The sequence below is a fragment of the Salvelinus namaycush genome, chromosome 2 (genome assembly GCF_016432855.1).
Source record: "Salvelinus namaycush isolate Seneca chromosome 2, SaNama_1.0, whole genome shotgun sequence".
NCBI classification, from domain to species: Eukaryota; Metazoa; Chordata; class Actinopteri; order Salmoniformes; family Salmonidae; genus Salvelinus; species Salvelinus namaycush.
The window spans coordinates 71,360,749-71,380,313 of record NC_052308.1 but is presented as its reverse complement, the minus strand read 5'-3'; the positions used below and the strand labels follow the sequence as shown (position 1 = coordinate 71,380,313).

General features: G+C 43.7%; 1 protein-coding gene across 4 annotated transcripts in view; it reads right to left on the bottom strand.

Annotated features, from left to right (window-relative positions):
• Positions 1-19,565, bottom strand: part of crebbpa (CREB binding protein a) — a 69,915-nt gene that overhangs the window by 36,873 nt on the left and 13,477 nt on the right. For all 4 annotated transcript variants that reach the window (XM_038960427.1, XM_038960436.1, XM_038960451.1 and 1 more), the window contains exon 2: positions 8,072-8,673. In XM_038960427.1, coding sequence (XP_038816355.1) covers positions 8,072-8,673 — 602 coding nt within the window. The remainder of the gene's footprint in view (positions 1-8,071; positions 8,674-19,565) is intronic.

Genomic DNA, 19,565 nt, shown 5'->3' with positions numbered 1-19,565 from the left:
TCTGAAACTCGTCAGTCTATTCTTGTTCTGAGAAATGAAGGCTATACACAATGCTGTGTACTACTCCCTTCACAGAACAGCGCAAACTGGCCATAACCAGAATAGAAAGAGGAGTGGGAGGCCCCGGTGCACAACTGAGCAAGAGGACAAATACATTAGTGTCTAGTTAAGAAAAAGAAACCTCACAAGTCCTCAACTGGCAGCTTCATTAACCTCACTAGGGTAGGGGGCACTATTTTCACCTCCGGATGAAAAGCGTGCTAAAGTAAACTGCCTGCTACTCAGGCCCAGAAGCTAGGATTTTTAAAATGTTTGTAGTTTTCTATTGAATACCATTACAGTATCCATTGACTTAGGACTCAAATTGCACTTCCTATGACTTCCACTAGATGTCAACAGTCTTCAGAAATAGTTTCAGGCTTGTATTCTGAAGAATGAGAGTGTAAGACCACTGAGTGAGTGGACCCTGGGAAGTCGCCAGACCTTTTTCCTGTGCACGACCGAGAGTGCGCCTTTCTTGTTTTTCTTTTATATTGACGACGCTATTGTCCGGTTGAAATATTATTGATTATTTAGGCTAAAAACAACCTGAGGATTGATTATAAACATCGTTTGACATGTTTCTACGAACTTTATGGATACTATTTGGATTTTTCATCTGCCTGTTGTGACTGCCTTTGAGCCATTGGATTACTGAACAAAACGTGCCAACAAAATGGAGGTTTATGGATATAAAAGAGGGACTTTATCGAACAAAACAAACATTTATTGTGTAACTGGGAGTCTTGTGAGTGCAACCATACAAAGATCAAAGGCATTTCTTATATCGCTATTTCTGACTTTTGTGTCGCACCTGCCTGGTTGAAATATGATTTTCATGCTTTTGTATGCCAGGCGCTGTCCTCAGATAATCGCATGGTTTGCTTTCGCCGCAAAGCCTTTTTGAAATCTGACACGGCGGCTGGATTAACAGGAAGTTGAGCTTTATTTTGATGTATAACATATATTTTCAAGAATGTTAAATATTTAAATTGAGTATTTTTTTAATTTTGCGCGCTGCAATTTCACTGGATGTTGGCCAGGTGGGACGCTACCGTCCCAGGTACCCATACGAAGTTAAATAGTACCCGCAAAACACCAGTCTCAACGTCAACGGTGAAGAGGCGACTCCGGGATGCTGGCCTTCAGAGTTGCAAAGAAAAAGCCATATCTCAGACTGGCCAATAAAATTAAAAGATTAAGATGGGCAAAAGTACCCAAACACTGGACCTCTGCCTAAAAGGCCAGCATCCCGGAGTCGCCTCTTCACTGCTGAAAGTTCTTTGTTTCTGGCCATTTTGAGCCTGTAAATCGAACCCACAAATGCTGATGCTCCAGATACTCAACTAGTCTAAAGAAGGCCAGTTTTATTGCTTCTTTAATTAGAACAGTTTTGGGCTGTGCTAACATAATTGCAAAATGGTTTTCTAATGATCAATTAGCCTTTTAAAATTATAAACTTGGATTAGCTAACACAACGTGCCATTGGAACATAAAAGTGTGATAGTCGCTGATAATTGGCCGCTGTACGCCAATTTTTTTTATTTCACCTTTATTTAACCAGGTAGGCTAGTTGAGAACAAGTTCTCATTTGCAACTGCGACTTGGCCAAGATAAAGCAAAGCAGGTCGACACAGAAAACAACACAGAGTTACACATGGAATAAACAAACATACAATAATACAGTAGAAAAATCTATATACAGCATGTGCAAATTAGGTAGGATAAGACAGGTAAGGCAATAAATAGGCCACGGTGGCGAAGTAATAACAATATAGCAATTAAACACTGGAATGGTAGATTGTGCAGAAGATGAATGTGCAAGTAGAGATACTGGGGTGCAAAGGAGCAAGAAAAATAAATAAATACAGTATGGGGATGAGGTAGATTGGATGGGCTATTTACAGATGAGCTATGTACAGGTGCAGTGATGTGTGAGCTGCTCTGACAGCTGGTGCTTAAAGCTAGTGAGGGAGGTAAGAGTCTCCAGCTTCAGTGATTTTTGCAGTTCGTTCCAGTCATTGGCAGCAGAGAACTAGAAGGAGAAGCGGCCAAAGGAAGAATTGGCTTTGGGGGCGACCAGTGAGATATACCTGCTGGAGCGCATGCTACGGGTGGGTGCTGCTATGGTGACCAGTGAGCTGAGAATGCGGGGCTTCACCTAGCAGAGACTTGTAGATGACTTGGAGCCAGTGGGTTTGGCGACAAGTATGAAGCGAGGGCCAGCCAACGAGAGCATACAGGTCGCAGTGGTGGGTAGTATATGGGGCTTTGATGACAAAACAGATGGCACTGTGATAGACTGCATCCAGTTTGTTGAGTAGAGTGTTGGAGGCTATTTTGTAAATGACATCGCCGAAGTCGAGAATCGGTAGGATGGTCAGTTTTACGAGGGTATGTTTGGCAGCATGAGTGAAGGATGCTTTGTTGCGAAATAGGAAGCCGATTCTAGATTTCATTTTGGATTGGAGATGTTTAATGTGAGTCTGGAAGGAGTGTTTACTGTCTAACCAGACGCCTAGGTATTTGTAGTTGTCCATATAGTCTAAGTCAGAGCCGTACACAGTAGTTATGCTGGACGGGCGGGCAGGTGCGGGCAGCGATCGGTTGAAGAGCATGCATTTAGTTTTACTTGCATTTAAGAGCAGTTGGAGGCCACGGAAGGAGAGTTGTATGGCATTGGAGGTTAGTTAACACAGTGTCCAAAGAAGGGCCAGAGGTATACAGAATGGTGTCATCTGCATAGAGGTGGATCAGAGAATCACCAGCAGCAAGAGCAACATCATTGATGTATACAGAGAAGAGTCGGCCCGAGAATTGAACCCTGTGGCACCCCCATAGAAACTGCCAGAGGTCCGGACAACAGGCCCTCCGATTTGACATACTGAACTCTGTCAGAGAAGTAGTTGATGGCGAGGCAATAATTTGAGAAACCAAGGCTGTAGAGTCTGCCAATAAGAATGTTGTGATTGACAGAGTCGAAAGCCTTAGCCAGGTCGATGAATACGGCTGCACAGTACTGTCTCTTATCAATGGCGGTTATGATATCGTTTAGGACCTTGAGCGTGGCTGAGGTGCACCCATGACCAGCTCTGAAACCAGATTGCATAGCGGCGAAGGTACGGTGGAATTAGAAATGGTCAGTAATCTGTTTGTTAACTTGGCTTTCGAAGACCTTAGAAAGGCAGGGTAGAATAGTTATAGGTCTGTAGCAGTTTGGGTCGAGAGTGTCTCCCCCTTTGAAGAGGGGGATGACCGCGGCAGCTTTTAAATCTATGGGAATCTCAGATATACGAAAGAGAGGTTGAACAGTTTAGTAATAGGGCTTGCAACAATTTCGGCAGATCATTTTAGAAATAGAGGGTCCAGACTGTCTAGCCCGGCTGATTTGTAGGGGACCAGATTTTGTAGCTCTTTCAGAACATCAGCTATCTGGGGTTGGGTGAAGAAGTGGGGGAGGTTTGGGCGAGTTGCTGTGGGGAGCGCAGGGCTGTTGACCGGGGTAGGGGTAGCCAGGTGGAAAGCATGGCCAGCCGTAGAAAAATGCTTATTGAAATTCTCACTTATAGTGGATTTATTGGTGGTAACAGTGTTTCCTAGCCTCAGTGCAGTGGGCAGCTGGGAGGAGGTGCTCTTATTCTCCATGGACTTTACAGTGTCCCAGAACTTTTTTGAGTTTGTGCTACAGGATGCAAATTTCTGTTTGAAAAAGCTAGCCTTAGCTTTCCTAACTGCCTGTGTATATTGGTTCCTAACTTCCCTGAAAAGTTGCATATCACGGGGGCTGTTCAATGCTAATGCAGAACGCCACAGGATGTTTTTGTGCTGGTCAAGGGCAGTCAGGTCTGGAGAGAACTAAGGGCTATATCTGTTCCTGGTTCTACATTTTTTGAAATGGGGCATGCTTATTTAAAATGGTGAGGAAGGCACTTTTAAAGAATAACCAGGCATCCTCTACTGACGGGATGAGGTCAATATCCTTCCAGGATACCCGGGCCAGGTCGAATAGAAAGGCCTGCTCGCTGAAGTGTTTTAGGGGAGCGTTTGACCGCTGACCCATTACGAATGCAGGCAATGAGGCAGTGATCGCTGAGATCTTGGTTGAAAACAGCAGAGGTGTATTTGGAGGGCAAGTTGGTTAGGATGATATCTATGAGGGTGCCCGTGTTTACGGATTTGGGGTTGTACCTGGTGGGTTCATTGATCATTTGTGTGAGATTGAGGGCATCAAGCTTAGATTGTAGGATGGCCGGTGTGTTAAGCATGTCACAGTTTAGGTCACCTAGCAGCACGAGCTCTGAAGATAGATGGGGGGGGAAATCAATTCACATGATGTCCAGGGCACAGCTGGGGGCAGAGGGTGGTCTATAGCAAGCGGCAACAGTGAGAGACTCGTTTCTGGAAAGATGGATTTTTAAAAGTAGAAGTTCGAATTGTTTGGGTACAGACCTGGATAGTATGACAGAACTCTGCAGGCTCTCTGCAGTAGATTGCAACACCGCCCCCTTTGGCAGTTCTATCTTGTCGGAAAATGTTATAGTTAGGGATGGAAATTTCAGGGTTTTTGGTGGATTTCCTAAGCCAGGATTCAGACACGGCTAGGACATCCGGGTTGGCAGAGTGTGCTAAAGCAGTGCATAAAACAAACTTAGGGAGGAAGCTTCTAATGTTAACATGCATGAAACCAAGGCTTTTACGGTTACAGAAGTCAACAAATTTGAGCACCTGGGGAGTAGGGGTGGAGCTAGGCACTGCAGGGCCTGGATTAACCTCTACATCGCCAGAGGAGGAGTAGGATGAGGGTACGGCTAAAGGCTATCAGGACTGGTCGTTTAGTGCGTTCAGAGCAGAGAGTAAAAGGAGCAGGTTTCTGGGCGTGAGAATAGATTCAAGGCATAACGTACAGACAGAGGTATGGTAGGATGTGAGTACATTGGAGGTAAACCTAGGCATTGAGTAATGATGAGAGAGAGATACTGTCTCTAGAGACGTTTTAACCAGGTGATGTCACTGCATATGTGGGAGGTGGCACTAAATCGTAGGTTAAGGCATATTGAGCAGGGCTAGAGGCTCTACAGTGAAATAAGACAATAATCACTAACCAGGACAGTAATGGACAAGGCATATTGATATTAGGGAGAAGCATGCGTAGCCGGGTGATCAATTGGGGTCCAGTGAGTGGTTGGGCTGGCTGGAGACATGGCGATTCAGACAGCTAGCAGACCGGGGCTAGCAAGCTAGCAGACGGGTCTTAGAGGGACGTCTCGACGGAGGAAAGTCTGTTTTGGACGTCGATAGACCAGTCGTGATGGATTAGTAGGGTTCCGAGTAGCAGAGGGGTCCAAGTCCAATTAGCAAAATAGGTATAGTGGCCCAGGAAATTGGCCGATGGATCTATACAGCTAACAGTCCAATATGCTCTAGACAGCTAGCGGATGGGCATTCAGGGGTGGTCGCGATGTAGAGGCCAGTTGAGAACCTCATCGAGCAGATTACGTCGTAGTCCAGTCATGAAGGATCGGCGGGGTTCCGTGCCCCGTACCGGCAGTAGAAAGGGTCCGGGTATTGTAGGCCAGGAGTGGCTGATGGGCCTCTTTAGCTAGCCGGGAGAAAGGGCCTAACATGGGCTAGCTCCAGTCTAATTGGTGCTTGCTCCGGGACCGACATTAGCCAGTACTCGGATAGGAGCTAGCTAGCTGCAAAGATCCAGGTGAAAATGTCCAGAGCTTGCTGTAGGAATCCGGGGATATGGAGAGAAAATAGGTCCGGTATGCTATGGTTTGAGTCACGTTGTACAAACTGGCGAGAGCTTTCTGAGCTAAAGGTTAGCTGATGACTGCTAGCAGTGGTTAGCTGACTACTAGCTAGTAGCTAGTGAGCTGGCTGGCTTCTGTTGGGGGATTTCGAATTCGAGGTGAATAATACTTTAGGAAAAAAACAGATCCGCACCACATTGGGCGGGTTCCAGGAGAGTGTTTTGAAGTTGAGTTTTAGAAAAAATATTTTAAAAGATATGCGAAGAAAAATATATATACACGGGACATGGCGAAGACAAAAGACGTCTGACTGCTGCGCCATTTTGGATTTTTTGTAGATATTCCATTAACAAATCTGCCGTTTCCGGCTATAGTAGTCATTTACAGCATTAACAATGACTACACTGGGACAAAAAATGTGTTTCTCTTTCACAAACAAGGACATTTCTAAGTGACCCCAAACTTTTGAATGGTAGTGTACATATAAATATGGATGAGCAATGACCGAGCGGCATAGGCAAGATGCAATAGATGGCATAAAATACAGTATTTACATATGAGATGAGTAATGAAAGATATGTAAACTCTATTAAAGTGACTAGTGATCCATTTATTAAAGTCTGTATGTAGGCAGCAGCCTCTCTGTTAGTGATGGGCTGTTTAACAGTCTGATGGCCTTGAGATAGAAGCTGTTTTTCCGTATCTCGGTCCCAGCCTTGATGCACCTGTACTGACCTTGCCTTCTGGATGGTAGCGGGGGGAACAGGCAGTGGCTCGGGTGGTTGATGTCCTTGATGATCTTTTTGTGCTTCGTGTGACATGGGGTGCTGTAGGTGCCCTGGAGGGCAGGTAGTTTGCCTACAGTGATGCGTTGTGCAGACCGCACCACCCTCTGGAGAGCCCTGCAGTTGTGGGTGGTACAGTTGCCATATTAGGCGGTGATATAGCCCGACAGGATGCTCTCAATTGTGCATCTGTAAAAGTTTGTGAGGGTTTTAGGTGACAAACAAAATTTCTTCGGCCTCCTGAGGTTGAAGAGGCGCTGTTGCGCCTTCACCACACTGTGTGGGTTGACCATTTCAGTTTGTCCGTGATGTGTACGCCAAGGAACTTCAAACTTTCCACCTTCTCCACTGCTGTCCCGTCGATGTGGATAGAGAGGTGCGCCCTCTGCTGTTTCCTGAAGTCCACGATCACAGCCTTTGTTTTTTTGACGTTGAGTGAGAGGTTGTTATCCTGACACCACACTCCCGAGTGCCCTCACCTCCTCCCTCAGGCTGTCTCGTTGTGGTTGGTAATCAAGCCTACTACTGTTGTGTCGTCTGCAAACTTGAATGAGTTGGAGGCGTGCATGGCCATGCATGTCATGGGTGAACAGGGAGTACAGGAGGGGGCTGAGCATGCGACCTTGTGGGGCCCCAGTGTTGAGTATCAGCGAAGTGGAGATGTTTCCTACCTTCACCACCTGGGTGCAGCCCGTCAGGAAGTCCAGGCCCCAATTGCACAGGGCGGCGTTGAGATCCAGGGCCTCAAGCTTAAATTATGAGCTTGGAAGGTACTATGGTGTTGAATGCTGAGCTGTAGTCAATGAACAGCATTCTTACATAAGTATTCCTCTTGTCCAGATGGGATAGGGCAGTGTGATGGCGATTGCATCGTCTGTGAACTTATTGGGGCGGTAGGCAAATTTAAGTGGGTCTAGGGTGCCAGGTAAGGTGGAGGTGATATGATCCTTGACTAGTCTCTCAAAGCACTTCATGATGACAGAAGTGAGTGCTATGGGGCGATGGTAACTGAGCTAAATGACTATTGTCTTCTTGGGTACAGAAACAATGGTGGCCATCTTGAAGCATGTGGGGACAGCACACTGGGGTAGGGAGAGATTGAATATGTCCGTAAACACACCAGCCAGCTGGTCCGCACATGCTCTGAGGACGCGGCTAGGGATGACGTCTGGGCATTAAGAGTTCTGCGGGGGGTATTTATTTGTTTCCGATTTAGTTCCCAGCAGTATCAGAGAGCTATCACCCAATCAGGATGGATCTGCTCTACACAGTGCCACAGTAACTAGCACCAAAGCTGAGAATTCACGGATGATCCTGTACAAATGATGATTCAACACACACAAAGCAGAGCTATAAAGAGATATCGCTGCTCTCTGATTTGGCACATTCAAGACCTGTCTTTCTGTCGCAGACACACATTTCATACATGCCTCTCTATGACTAAGAGTGTAGTTTGTGTGTGTGTCTGAGTCTCTCATCCCTGTCACTCACCTTGTTCATGTTGCCCGGCTGCTGGGCGGTGGTGGCAACGTTCAGGGTGGCAGCGCCCACCTGCGGCCCGCCCTGCTGTGTGAGGGTCTCTGCCATCGAGCTGCCCGCTCCTCCTTCTGGTGCTCCCTGCATGGCCTGGTACTGCCCCCGGCCTCGTCCACCTCCAGGACCCAGCCCCAGGCCTCCGTTTATCACCTGGCCCGGCTGGTGCTGCCCACCCTGGGCTAACATCCCGGCGTGGCCCCCCAGAGACTGGTTGAAGTTCTGTCCGGTCCCCGCTTTCGGCGACCCTTGACCCAAGGAGCTCTTCCCGTGTGCTGCACCCAACTGACCCCCAATGCCACCGGGCTGAGTCCCTCCTCCAGCACCCCCGGTGAGACCAGAGGCACTACCCACCCGGAGGAGTTCTGACAGCTGCTTGTGCTTGGCCACTGCGTCCGGGACCTTGGAGCCCAGAGGTCCAGGACCTCCAGGGTTGGCTTTACCCCCGTTGGAGGGCATGGCACCCCCCGTCATACCCCCCAAGCCAGAGCCTCCGTTGGGGATCAGCTCGTCTGGCAGGTCGTTCTCCAGGTCGTCCCATGATAAGGAGCCTAGATCCACTGTAGAAGAGGAAGAGAGAGGGAGAGAGAAAAACAGGTTAATAATATGGAATGATAACAATCATGAAAATTCATGGGCAAATATTCCTGTCTGTGTAAGTGCCATTGAAGTACAGTATCAGCCAGCCTATCGCAGACCTGCCAACCGTGAATCATTTTTATGAGAACCACTTCAGCGCAGTATCGGCACCCCCGGGCCCAGCGACACCACACTGCTCAAATCATAGACAAAAGCACTTTTTTTGTCTAATAATGTGGCAGAAGATTGCCTCAGAAGGAATGGTAGGCTATAGACTTATGGGTACTTGGTAATTGGCTGCTCTTCAGGAGCTAACTAGAAATACATTTAAATGCACTGTCAGGGCTCTCGCCAGGATTTTCTGACAAGGTGGTGTTGATGTAGGCCTAAGGTTGGGTAGGGGATAGGTCCGGGTGCATGTCAGTCAACTTCCCCTTAGGAAGTTGGAGCATTTTTGTTAACTGCCATTTCCTGAAACTAAGAGTCTTAAATTATATCAAACAATGTATCAAACACAGAAGTACTGTGTTTGACCCAAATTAAATTGAGGTGGTCTTAATGACACATTTTTCTAGGGTTCAATTTAGGGGTAATGATTATTCTAATTAATCATTAATGTAGGTGCTTTTATGTGCATAGTCTAGTGAAAAAGTAAACTGGCTTCATTCTGTTTGGGGAGAAAATTCTAAATAATTAAACCACCGGAAGCAATTGTAGTAGCTTACTGTATGCTATTTGGAATATGAAACAACTGAACTAGCACTATATGAGCTAGTTTCACATCTACATCCCTGACCTAGTCTACCGTTCATTCAACATGCCTTATTGGTGAACTGACTGTTATGACATCTAGTATCACACCACTATGGTTGACATAAAGCTACATCAAGAGAACATATCAACAACTTATTCATTAACATAGGCCTACTAGTCTTTAACAGTATACCATAACTTTCTGTGAAGGACGGACCGGTATTTGCGGAACAGCTCTCTGCCATGTCTGTTTCCATCCACGCAGCGGCGAAAAACTGAACTACCGCAACACCACACGTTTCCTTTCTCGAACATGCACTCGTGCCTACAACCGTTGAGATCACAGCATGTCCGGGAAAGAAAGTGTTCTTGCCTAGTTGACTAAACAACGCTGTAGCTAACAACGAAATAGTGTTTGTGCTTGACAAACAATTTTGGGGAAAATAGCAAACAGTTCTTTCTTCATTTTCCCTACCCTTTCCCCCCCCCTCACACATCAGTGGTATCAACGGATGAAGTGGAGAGCTGCCATCCAGCTCGGGAGGAAGATAGAAAACCCTGCCCTGGTTTTTCCTGGTTCAATTGAAGTCAAAGAACTGAGCAGACCAGACCCAGCTGCTATCGCATTGATGTCTATGTGAGAGCCACCCCCTTAAGTAGACAGGAACTGACAATGTTTTCACAATGGTAAATAGGGATGCATGATATATCGGTGAACATATCGGAATCGGGCGATATTAGCTAAAAATGCCAACATCGGTATCGGCCCAATGTCTAGTTTAACTTCTTCTGGCTGCAAGCCCGACGTCGGTACACTTATGACAACAGCCAGCTCAAGTGCAGGGCGCGAAATTCAAAATATATATATTTTTTTTAAATATTTAACTTTCACACATTAACAAGTCCAATACAGCAAATGAAAGGTACACATCTTGTGAATCCAGCCAACATGTCTGATTTTTAAAATGTTTTACAGCGAAAACAGCACGTATATTTATGTTAGCTCACCACCAAATACAAAAAAGGACAGACATTTTTCACAGCACAGGTAGCATGCACAAAGCCAACCTAACTAACCAAGAACCAACCAAACTAACCAACAAACAACTTCATCAGATGACAGTCTTATAACATGTCATTCAATAAATCTATGTTTTGTTTGAAAAATTTGCATATTTCAGGTATAAATCATAGTTTACATTGCAGCTACAATCAGAAATTGCACCGAAAGCAGCCATAATAATTACAGACACCAACGTCAAATAGCTAATTACTCATCATAAAACATTTCTGAAAAATACATAGTGTACAGCAAATGAAAGACAGGCATCTTGTGATTCCAGCCAATATTTCCGATTTATTAAGTGTTTTACAGCGAAAACACAATATAGCGTTATATTAGCTTACCACAATAGCCAGAAACACAAGCCATTTCCCAGAAGCAAAAGTTAGCGATCGTAACAAACCAGCAAAAGATATATAATTTTTGACTAACCTTGATAAGGTTCATCAGATGACAGTCCTATAACATCAGGTTATACATACACTTATGTTTTGTTCGAAAATGTGCATATTTAGAGCTGAAATCAGTGGTTATACATTGTGCTAACGTAGCTACTTTTCCCCCCAACGTCCGGATTTTTTTCTGACACTTTTTCTGACACACATATTCTGACCAAATAGCTATTCATAAACATAACTAAAAAATACATGTTGTATAGGAAATGATAGATACACTAGTTCTTAATGCAATCGCCGTGTTAGAATTCTAAAAATAACTTCATTACAACATAAGGCTTACGTTATGGCGACCGAGTGCCCAAAACCTGGGCGCAAAACTAATAGTACACAGTTCGACAGATATGAAATAACATCATAAAATGGGTCCTACTTTTGCTGATCTTCCATCAGAATGTTGTACAAGATGTCCTTTGTCAAGAACAATCGTTGTTTGGATTTAGAACGTCCTTTTTCCCTCTTGAATTAGCAAGCGCACTTGCCAAGTGGCGCGAAGCTCTCCTTTCTGAACAAAGGCACACAACGCAACACGCCTAACGTCCCGAATAAATTTCAAAAATCTAATAAAACTATATTGAAAAAACATACTTTACGATGATATTGTCACATGTATCAAATAAAATCAAAGCCGGAGATAGTAGCGACAGCTTATCAGAAGGCAAATCCAGGTCCCATGACGCGCTCTCCAGAAAACAGGAAACTGGTGACACGTCATACAAAGAGCAATTATACGAGCCCAGATCAAGTTACACAGTTCATTTCTTCTCTCACTCCTTGTCGACATCTAGTGGAAGACGTATGAAGTGCATCTAAACGAATAAATCTCAAGGACTTTAATAGGCAGCCCCTAGAAGAGAGCATCGATTTCAGATTTTCCACTTCCTGTCAGGAAGTTTGTTCTGTTTTACTCACAGATATAATTCAAATGGTTTTAGAAACTAGAGAGTGTTTTCTATCCAATAGTAATAATAATATGCATATTGTACGAGCAAGAATTGAGTACGAGGCCGTTTGAAATGGGCACCTTTTATCCGGCTACTCAATACTGCCCCTGCAGCCCAAACAGGTTAACCTCTCTAGGGTATGTGGAACGCTAGCGTCCCACCTGGCCAACATCCAGTGAGATTGCAGAGCGCCAAATTCAAATACAGAAATACTCATTATAAAAAATTCTGAAAACAAAACATATTTTACATAGGTTTAAAGATTAACTTCTTGTGAATCCAACCACGGTGTCAGATTTGAAAAATGCTTTACGGCGAAAGCATACCTTACGATTATTTGAGAACATAGCCCAGCAGACAAATCATTACAAACAGTAACCAGCCAAGTAGAAGAGTTAAACAAGTCAGAAATAGAGATAGAATTAATCACTTACCTTTGATGATCTTCATATGGTTGCACTCAGAAGACATTAATTTACTCAATAAATGTTCCTTTTGTTCAATAAAATCTTTCTTTATATCCAAAAACATCCGTTTTGTTCGCGCGTTTTCTTCAGTAATCCACAGGCTCAAACGCAGTCACAACATGCAGACAAAAAATCCAAATTGTATCCGTAAAGTTCATAGAAACATGTCAAACGATGTTTATATTCAATCCTCAGGTTGTTTTTAGCCTAAATAATCAATAATATTTCAACCGGACAATAACGTCGTCAATATAAAAGGTAAACATGAAAGGCACTCTCTCGGTCGCGTGCATGAAAAAGCTTTGTGACACGGCAGGGTCCACTCACTCAGACTGCTCTTACTCCCTCATTTTTCAGAATACAAGCCTGAAACAATTTCTAAAGACTGTTGACATCCAGTGGAAGGCATAGGAACTGCAATTTGAGTCCTAAGTCAATGGATACTGTAATGGCATTGAATAGAAAACTACAACAACAAAAAAACGACTTCATGAATGGATTTTTCTCAGGTTTTCACCTGCCAAATCAGTTCTGTTATACTCACAGACACTATTTTAACAGTTTTGGAAACTTTAGAGTGTTTTCTATCCAAATCTACCAGTTATATGCATATCATATCTTCTGGGCCCGAGTAGCAGGCAGTTTAATTTGGGCATGCTTTTCATCCAAAATTCCAAATGCTGCCCCCTACCCTAGAGAAGTTAACACCAGTGTGCAAAACCGATGTCAAAGCTGGCGTGCATACCTAAACTCAGCAAAATAAGAAACGTCCTCTCACGGTCAACTGCGTTTATTTCAGCAAACTTAACATGTGTACATATTTGCATGAACATAACAAGATTCAACAACTGAGACAAACTGAACAAGTTCCACAGACATGTGACTAACAGAAATTGAATAATGTGTCCCTGAACAAAGGGGGGGTCAGTGTCAGTGTCTGGCGTGGCCACCAGCCGAATTAAGTACTGCAGTGCATCTCCTCCTCATGGACTGCACCAGATTTGCCAGTTCTTGCTGTGAGATGTTACCCCACTCTTCCCCCAAGGCACCTGCAAGTTCCCAGACATTTCTGGGGGGAATGGCCCTAGCCCTCACCCTCCCAACCGACAGGTCCCAGACGTGCTCAATGGGATTGAGATCCGGGCTCTTCGCTGGCCATGGCAGAAGACTGACATTGCTTTCTTGCAGGAAATCACGCAGAGCGAGCAGTATGGCTGGTGGCATTGTCATGCTGGACAACATACATAAATACTACTATGGAACACCGTTTGGTTCTTTGCGTGTCAAAAGATAGTCAAATAACACTATTTGACACTTCAAATAACACAGTTCTATGATAGAATGTTGTGTGTTCTGAATTTGCAAGTGCAAGCCAAGCACCACCACTAGTATCAGTAGCAGTGTCAAAGCTGTACCAAAAAGTCTGCAAACACCGGCCACGAATGATGTGTTTACAATACTGCATTGGTAATAAAGCATTATTTGTTTGACCGCAACTTCTGGGGTAGCGAACTAGCTTTAGCTTGGTACCTAGCTAGCACCAATACAACCAGCCTGAAAACATTGACCAGTGGAAACTGCAGTCATTTTCATTATTCTTAGCAATGAATCCTTGTGAGTAAGTATTAGCTAGGTAGCCACTTGTTGTTCGCCTGTTAAAATTGAACTTCAGTTCATAAAAATAAATAGCTAGCCAGCTACTTAACCCTGTTGCCAAAAGCTACCGTTATAAGCAGCCAGCTAGCAACGCTCGACCGGACCGGGTTATGTGTTGTGAAGCTAGGCACAATAGTGGAATTTGCAGTTTGCCTTCAAAATAAAAGTACCTCTTTGAAAGTGATGCAGAAGGTTACAATTGGTGGAATCATGCCATATTAAGACTAGATCATGTTCAACAAGGTTGCAATGTGAAGCAATGAAATGGGGTATCAGTCTACTCGGTGACACCCACAGAACAACTGTGAAGAGTTTAAGCAAATATTAGCGTTATAGCTCTTATCGTGGGACTGTGACTGTGTGAAGTCACCTCCCCAGTCAGCCTATTGTGTGTATTGACATTCATATTGCACTGTACACCAAAGGATTAACTAAGTATTGGGGATCAACTAAGTATTGGGGATCAATGAAACGGGGTATTAGTCTACTCAATACCCAATATATTTTTCCCGAACGTCCTCCTCGGAGTTATCAGACTCCAAAACATCCACGCAGTATTGTTTTTCCTCGGGAATAGTGTTCAATACACATAGGCTGACAATAAATGTGGCTAAATTCAGTTGTTTCAGAGTCACGCAATAAGAGCTACAACGCTAATGTTCTCTGGGTGTCACTGAGTAGACTGATTGATCCACAAACCATAGGTAAGGCTGTACAGTGAAATAAGTATGCCCCCAATGTAATTCTGAAGTATAATAAATCCAGTGTGATTTCAACAGATTTTTGTCAAATTAACATATTGTCTAATTGTTGATTTAATATAACATTCCAACCTCGTTTAGCATGATCTATTCTATTATGGCATAATTCTACTATTTGTATTCAATGACATACTTGTATTTTGAAGGCTAACTGCAAAGTACACTGTTGTGGCTAATCCTTATTGTGGCTAGATTCACATAGATGGGTCCGACCAACATTAAGCTTATTTGCTTAATTGAACTGTCTTATAAATTATGGTTATTTTAGATGACACCTAGCTATATAGTTAGCTAGCTAACTATAGCTACAGAAACAGATGTCGTTTTGCTGTTTTTGGGGAAAAACATGGTTTGCATCCATGAACTAGCTAGCTTATTTTTTTATGACCAGCACTGTAGGTGCGCGAGACAACTTTACCAGCATCATAGCATACGTATCGATGAATCGTTGTGACATATGAAATACGAGTGAGTGTAATCAATGTGTAATTGTTACGGGATTTTTGTGTTTAATGACTAAAATATGTATACATTTGACTTAGAATTATAACTAAACAGAATACTACTATATTACTGTAAGAATGAATCTTATTATAATCATAAATGTTGAATGTTATGTGTTCCTTGTTAGAAAGAATGGGTTTATCTTCAGACAGGCTAGAATGATGTCTCTACCCAGGGAGGGGAAAGACCTTGGGTTGGTTGTAGATAGTTTAACAGGTGGCAGACAGTAATGAGAACTCGAACTATACTGCCATTGTATCCGAGAGGAGGGTGGACATTAAAACCTATGACATCATCTTTATTATATAACCTGATGTAAAATGTATTATGATCAGTACTCTCGAGAATAAACGCTATTGATTGATTGATTTTAAGACTGGTTTCTGTCCATTTAATGCTGATAATTATCTTACAAATTCTTATTTATGGGCAGAGTGTTTTAATTGAATTGGTTGATAAACAGGAATTAAAATTCCTTTAACAGTAATTTAAAAAATTATGAACGCGTTAAATTATTATGTGACGTACAGTCATATTCAGGTCCTGACACGTCAAATAGTGTTATCTTTTTTGACACGCAAAGACCCAAACGGCGTTCCATAGAAATCCTGGTTGAGAATGAAACGACTGAACAAATGAACAACGAAACAGCACAGCAAGTAAGTGAAAGAAATAGATTTTGATTATGTTTTACTGTAATGGGGACATACGTAAATGCCAACAAAATAACTTTTTGGTCAGTGTGGTGTGTGTGTGTACCCTTTATTTAACTAGGCAAGTCAGTTAAGAACAAATTCTTATTTACAACGACGGCCTACCCCGGACGATGCTGGGCCAATTGTGCGCCGCCCTATGTGACTCCCAATCACGTCCAGATGTGATACAGCCTGGATTCGAACCAGGGACTGTAGTGACGCCTCTTGCACAGAGATACAGTGCCTTAGACCGCTGCGTCCATGTGTGTGTGTTAACTATTTAACTGTACTCGAATGCTTAAAAGGCCACAAATTCTAAATATCGGTATCGGTTGTTTTTGGCAAGGAAAATATTGGATATCGGTATCGGCCAAAAATGTCATATCGATGCATCACTAATAGTAAATGGCCTGAATGAACTATTTTAATTTATCCACCATCTTTGATAGTACTACAACTACGGGGGGCGGGACGGAGCAGAGAGCTAAAGAGTTTTGTCCTCGCCCAAGTCCTCTGATTGGCTCAGCTCCAACTTCAGACGGTTGAGTCAAAAACCACATTGTGCCAACTAGTCTATTTCTGTGTATTTTTCATACCAGTGTACTTTGACCTCAAATTGCGTGCAAGCATGGTACGCAAAACGCGTGCAAGTTGGCAGGTCTGCTATCGCTCCCAATTCCATCTCCCAGCCCATTCACCACACACTTGATTCCATCGCAACGTGCTAATGAGCTAATGTGCTAACTAGCTAGCGCTGCTTGGTGAGTCTACTGCTGATCCACACCACACAGTGAAGAAGCAAAAAAGCAGGAGGAAGGGAGGGATGGAGGATGATATTTAAGAAGAGTGATAAATGAGGACGGTGTTGACAAACACAGTTAACAGCTAGACAGGCAGTGAAAATACAGCATCACTCGAGGGGGCAAGCGTATTTGGGTAACACTGTCAGGAAGCGTGTTTTGACAGTTAAACAGCCAGTGAAAATACATAATCACTGCATCACTCAATGTTGGTTCCCCATAGGGAAGGGAGAAGGGGGAAGGGAGAAGGGGGAAGAGTATTTGGGTAACATCGTTAGGAAGTGTGACTGGGAATTGTGGTGGAGGGAGACAATTGAAGACATGACAGGGGATGAGACTCAGTGGATACAACAAATTAACCCAAACAGAACTTGCTCATTAGATTTCTGCAGGGCTGTGGAAATTGACTTAAGGGTTAATAAAATGCAGTTATGGATTTTACCCAGTCTCAAAGCCGAATGGTTTAGATTGCTTGGAATGTTACGGCAGAAGCTCCGACCAATTGCGACCATGCCTGTGCAGATAAAAAATGTATTGCCGTCTTTGATGAAATTACCCTTTCATGTAAAAATACCAGAATACCCTGAAAATTTAAAGCAAAACCACACTTTCTGAAGAAACCACTGTTTATCCTGCACCAGTGCTAGAGTTTCCTGAAGAGTGTTGCTGGTCAGGTTTCTTAGAAAACCCTTCAGAGCGCCTTCTCTTATCTTCTGATTTCTAGGAATTTACCCCGTCTTGGCGTAGCCTTGGCGTAGCCTCTAGCTTTCAGAAATCTGCATTGTTAACTCAACTCAAAAGAAGCTCAAATATTGAACAGAGCAGTAGCTGAGTTTATCTGTCTGGATCAAGTACAATTCTGTGACTTTGGTCATGCCTACACTTCACTTATGTGACTTTATCAGAATACGTAGATCGCATTGAAAAGACGGGTCTAGACGCACAAAAGTTGCTTTGTGGTCTGATCTAGCTGACCAATTCATGAGGTGGTCAGGGATGCACAGTGTGCAGATTTCTCAGTCGATGCAAATCAGGCTACCGAAAGCGCATACAGTGGGCGACGTCATCGGCACTCCTCCAACAAGTCCGCAGAAAACTTGTGTTTTGGGGCCGAGAGGTACCTTGTCATTATAACTTTGGAGGGAATACGTTCCTAGAGCGTGACGAACGTGTTTCGCTGGCATCATAAATGCTTGCCAGATAGCTAATGGTGGTTTTGGAGAAGCGGCTTCTTCCTTGCTGAGCAGCCTTTCAGGTTATGTCGATATAGGACTTGTTTTACTGTGGATATAAATACTTTTGTACCTGTTTCCTCCAGCATCTTCACCAGGTCCTTTGCTGTTGTTCTGGGGTTGATTTGCACTTTTCGCACCAAAGTACGTTCATCTCTAAGAGACAGAACGCGTCTCCTTCCTGAGCGGTATGACGGCTGCATGGTCCCATGGTGTTTATACTTGCGTACTATTGTTTGTACAGATGAACGTGGTACCTTCAGGCATTTGGAAATTTCTCCCGAGGATGAACCAGACTTGGAGGGCTACAATCTTTTTCTGAGGTCTTGGCTGATTTATTTTGATTTTCCCATGATGTTAAGCAAAGAAGCACTGAGTTTTAAGGTAGGCCTTAGTGTATGTAAACTTCTGACCCACTGGAATTGTGATACAGTCAATTCTAAGTGAAATAATCTGTCTAAACAATTGTTGGAAAGATTACTTGTGTCATGCACAAAGTAGATGTCCAAACCAACTTGTCAAAACTATATTTTGTTAACAAGACATTTGTGGAGTGGTTGAAAAACTAGATTTAATGACTCCAACCTAAGTGTATGTAAATATCCACCTTCAACTGTAGCCCTGGCTCTCCCACTTCCTCAATCACTCCCTCCTTTTCTACTCACTGTCTTTCCCTCTAGTTCTCTCCCTCCAGCTCTTCCTTCTTTCACTTGCTCTCACCACCACTTCTCCCTCTCTTTCAGCTCTTAAGGTTCTCTGCTCTTAGTCACTTGCTCTCACCACTACTTCTCCCTCTAGGTTCTTCACTCGCTTAGTGGCTGAGGCCAGCAGTGAGTGGCACAGTTTTCTGTCAGAGCCAGGCGCCTTCACACACACAATGTCCCGGTCAGTCAATCACCAAGTCAAGCATGGCTTATTTTCACAGCCTTTGTGAGCCGAGCACACACACACACACTCCTTCTCCTCCCTCTTACACACACACACACACAGACTACTTTCTGTCCCCTCAGATACACACACGCATGTACACACCTCTGCCATCCTTTGAGCAGCAGGGAGCTGGCGATGGGATCTGTGCTGACTTTATATTTCCTGGCTGGAGTAGATTGCAAGAGCACGAAATAGAGCAAGAAGAGTGTCCATTTCAACACAAAGGGGCCAATGACCCAACTAAACCAGATGTCAAAACTTGGAGACTAGCAAAACTAGCCTATTCAGGAACCACCCTTCCTTCTCCAAAACCATTCACCCAAATGAAAAGTGCTTCTCAGGTATTCAGAGGGGACTTCAACTTGATGGATGAACAAGGCATATTTGCTTGGGGTGAGAATTTGGGGTATTTTCTATTAGAGCTGAGACAATAAACCGAAAATTACTGACACTGACATCCTCTTACTGAAGCATTTTGCTTAAGTCGGTAATTTCCGGTGATTTTGCTACACAACGTTCCTGTAGATTGACCAATGGTTTAAGAACAGTAATATACGCATTGTGTTGATTCCTGCTATGAAATATCTGCCTGTTTCGTTTTGCTGTTGGCTGC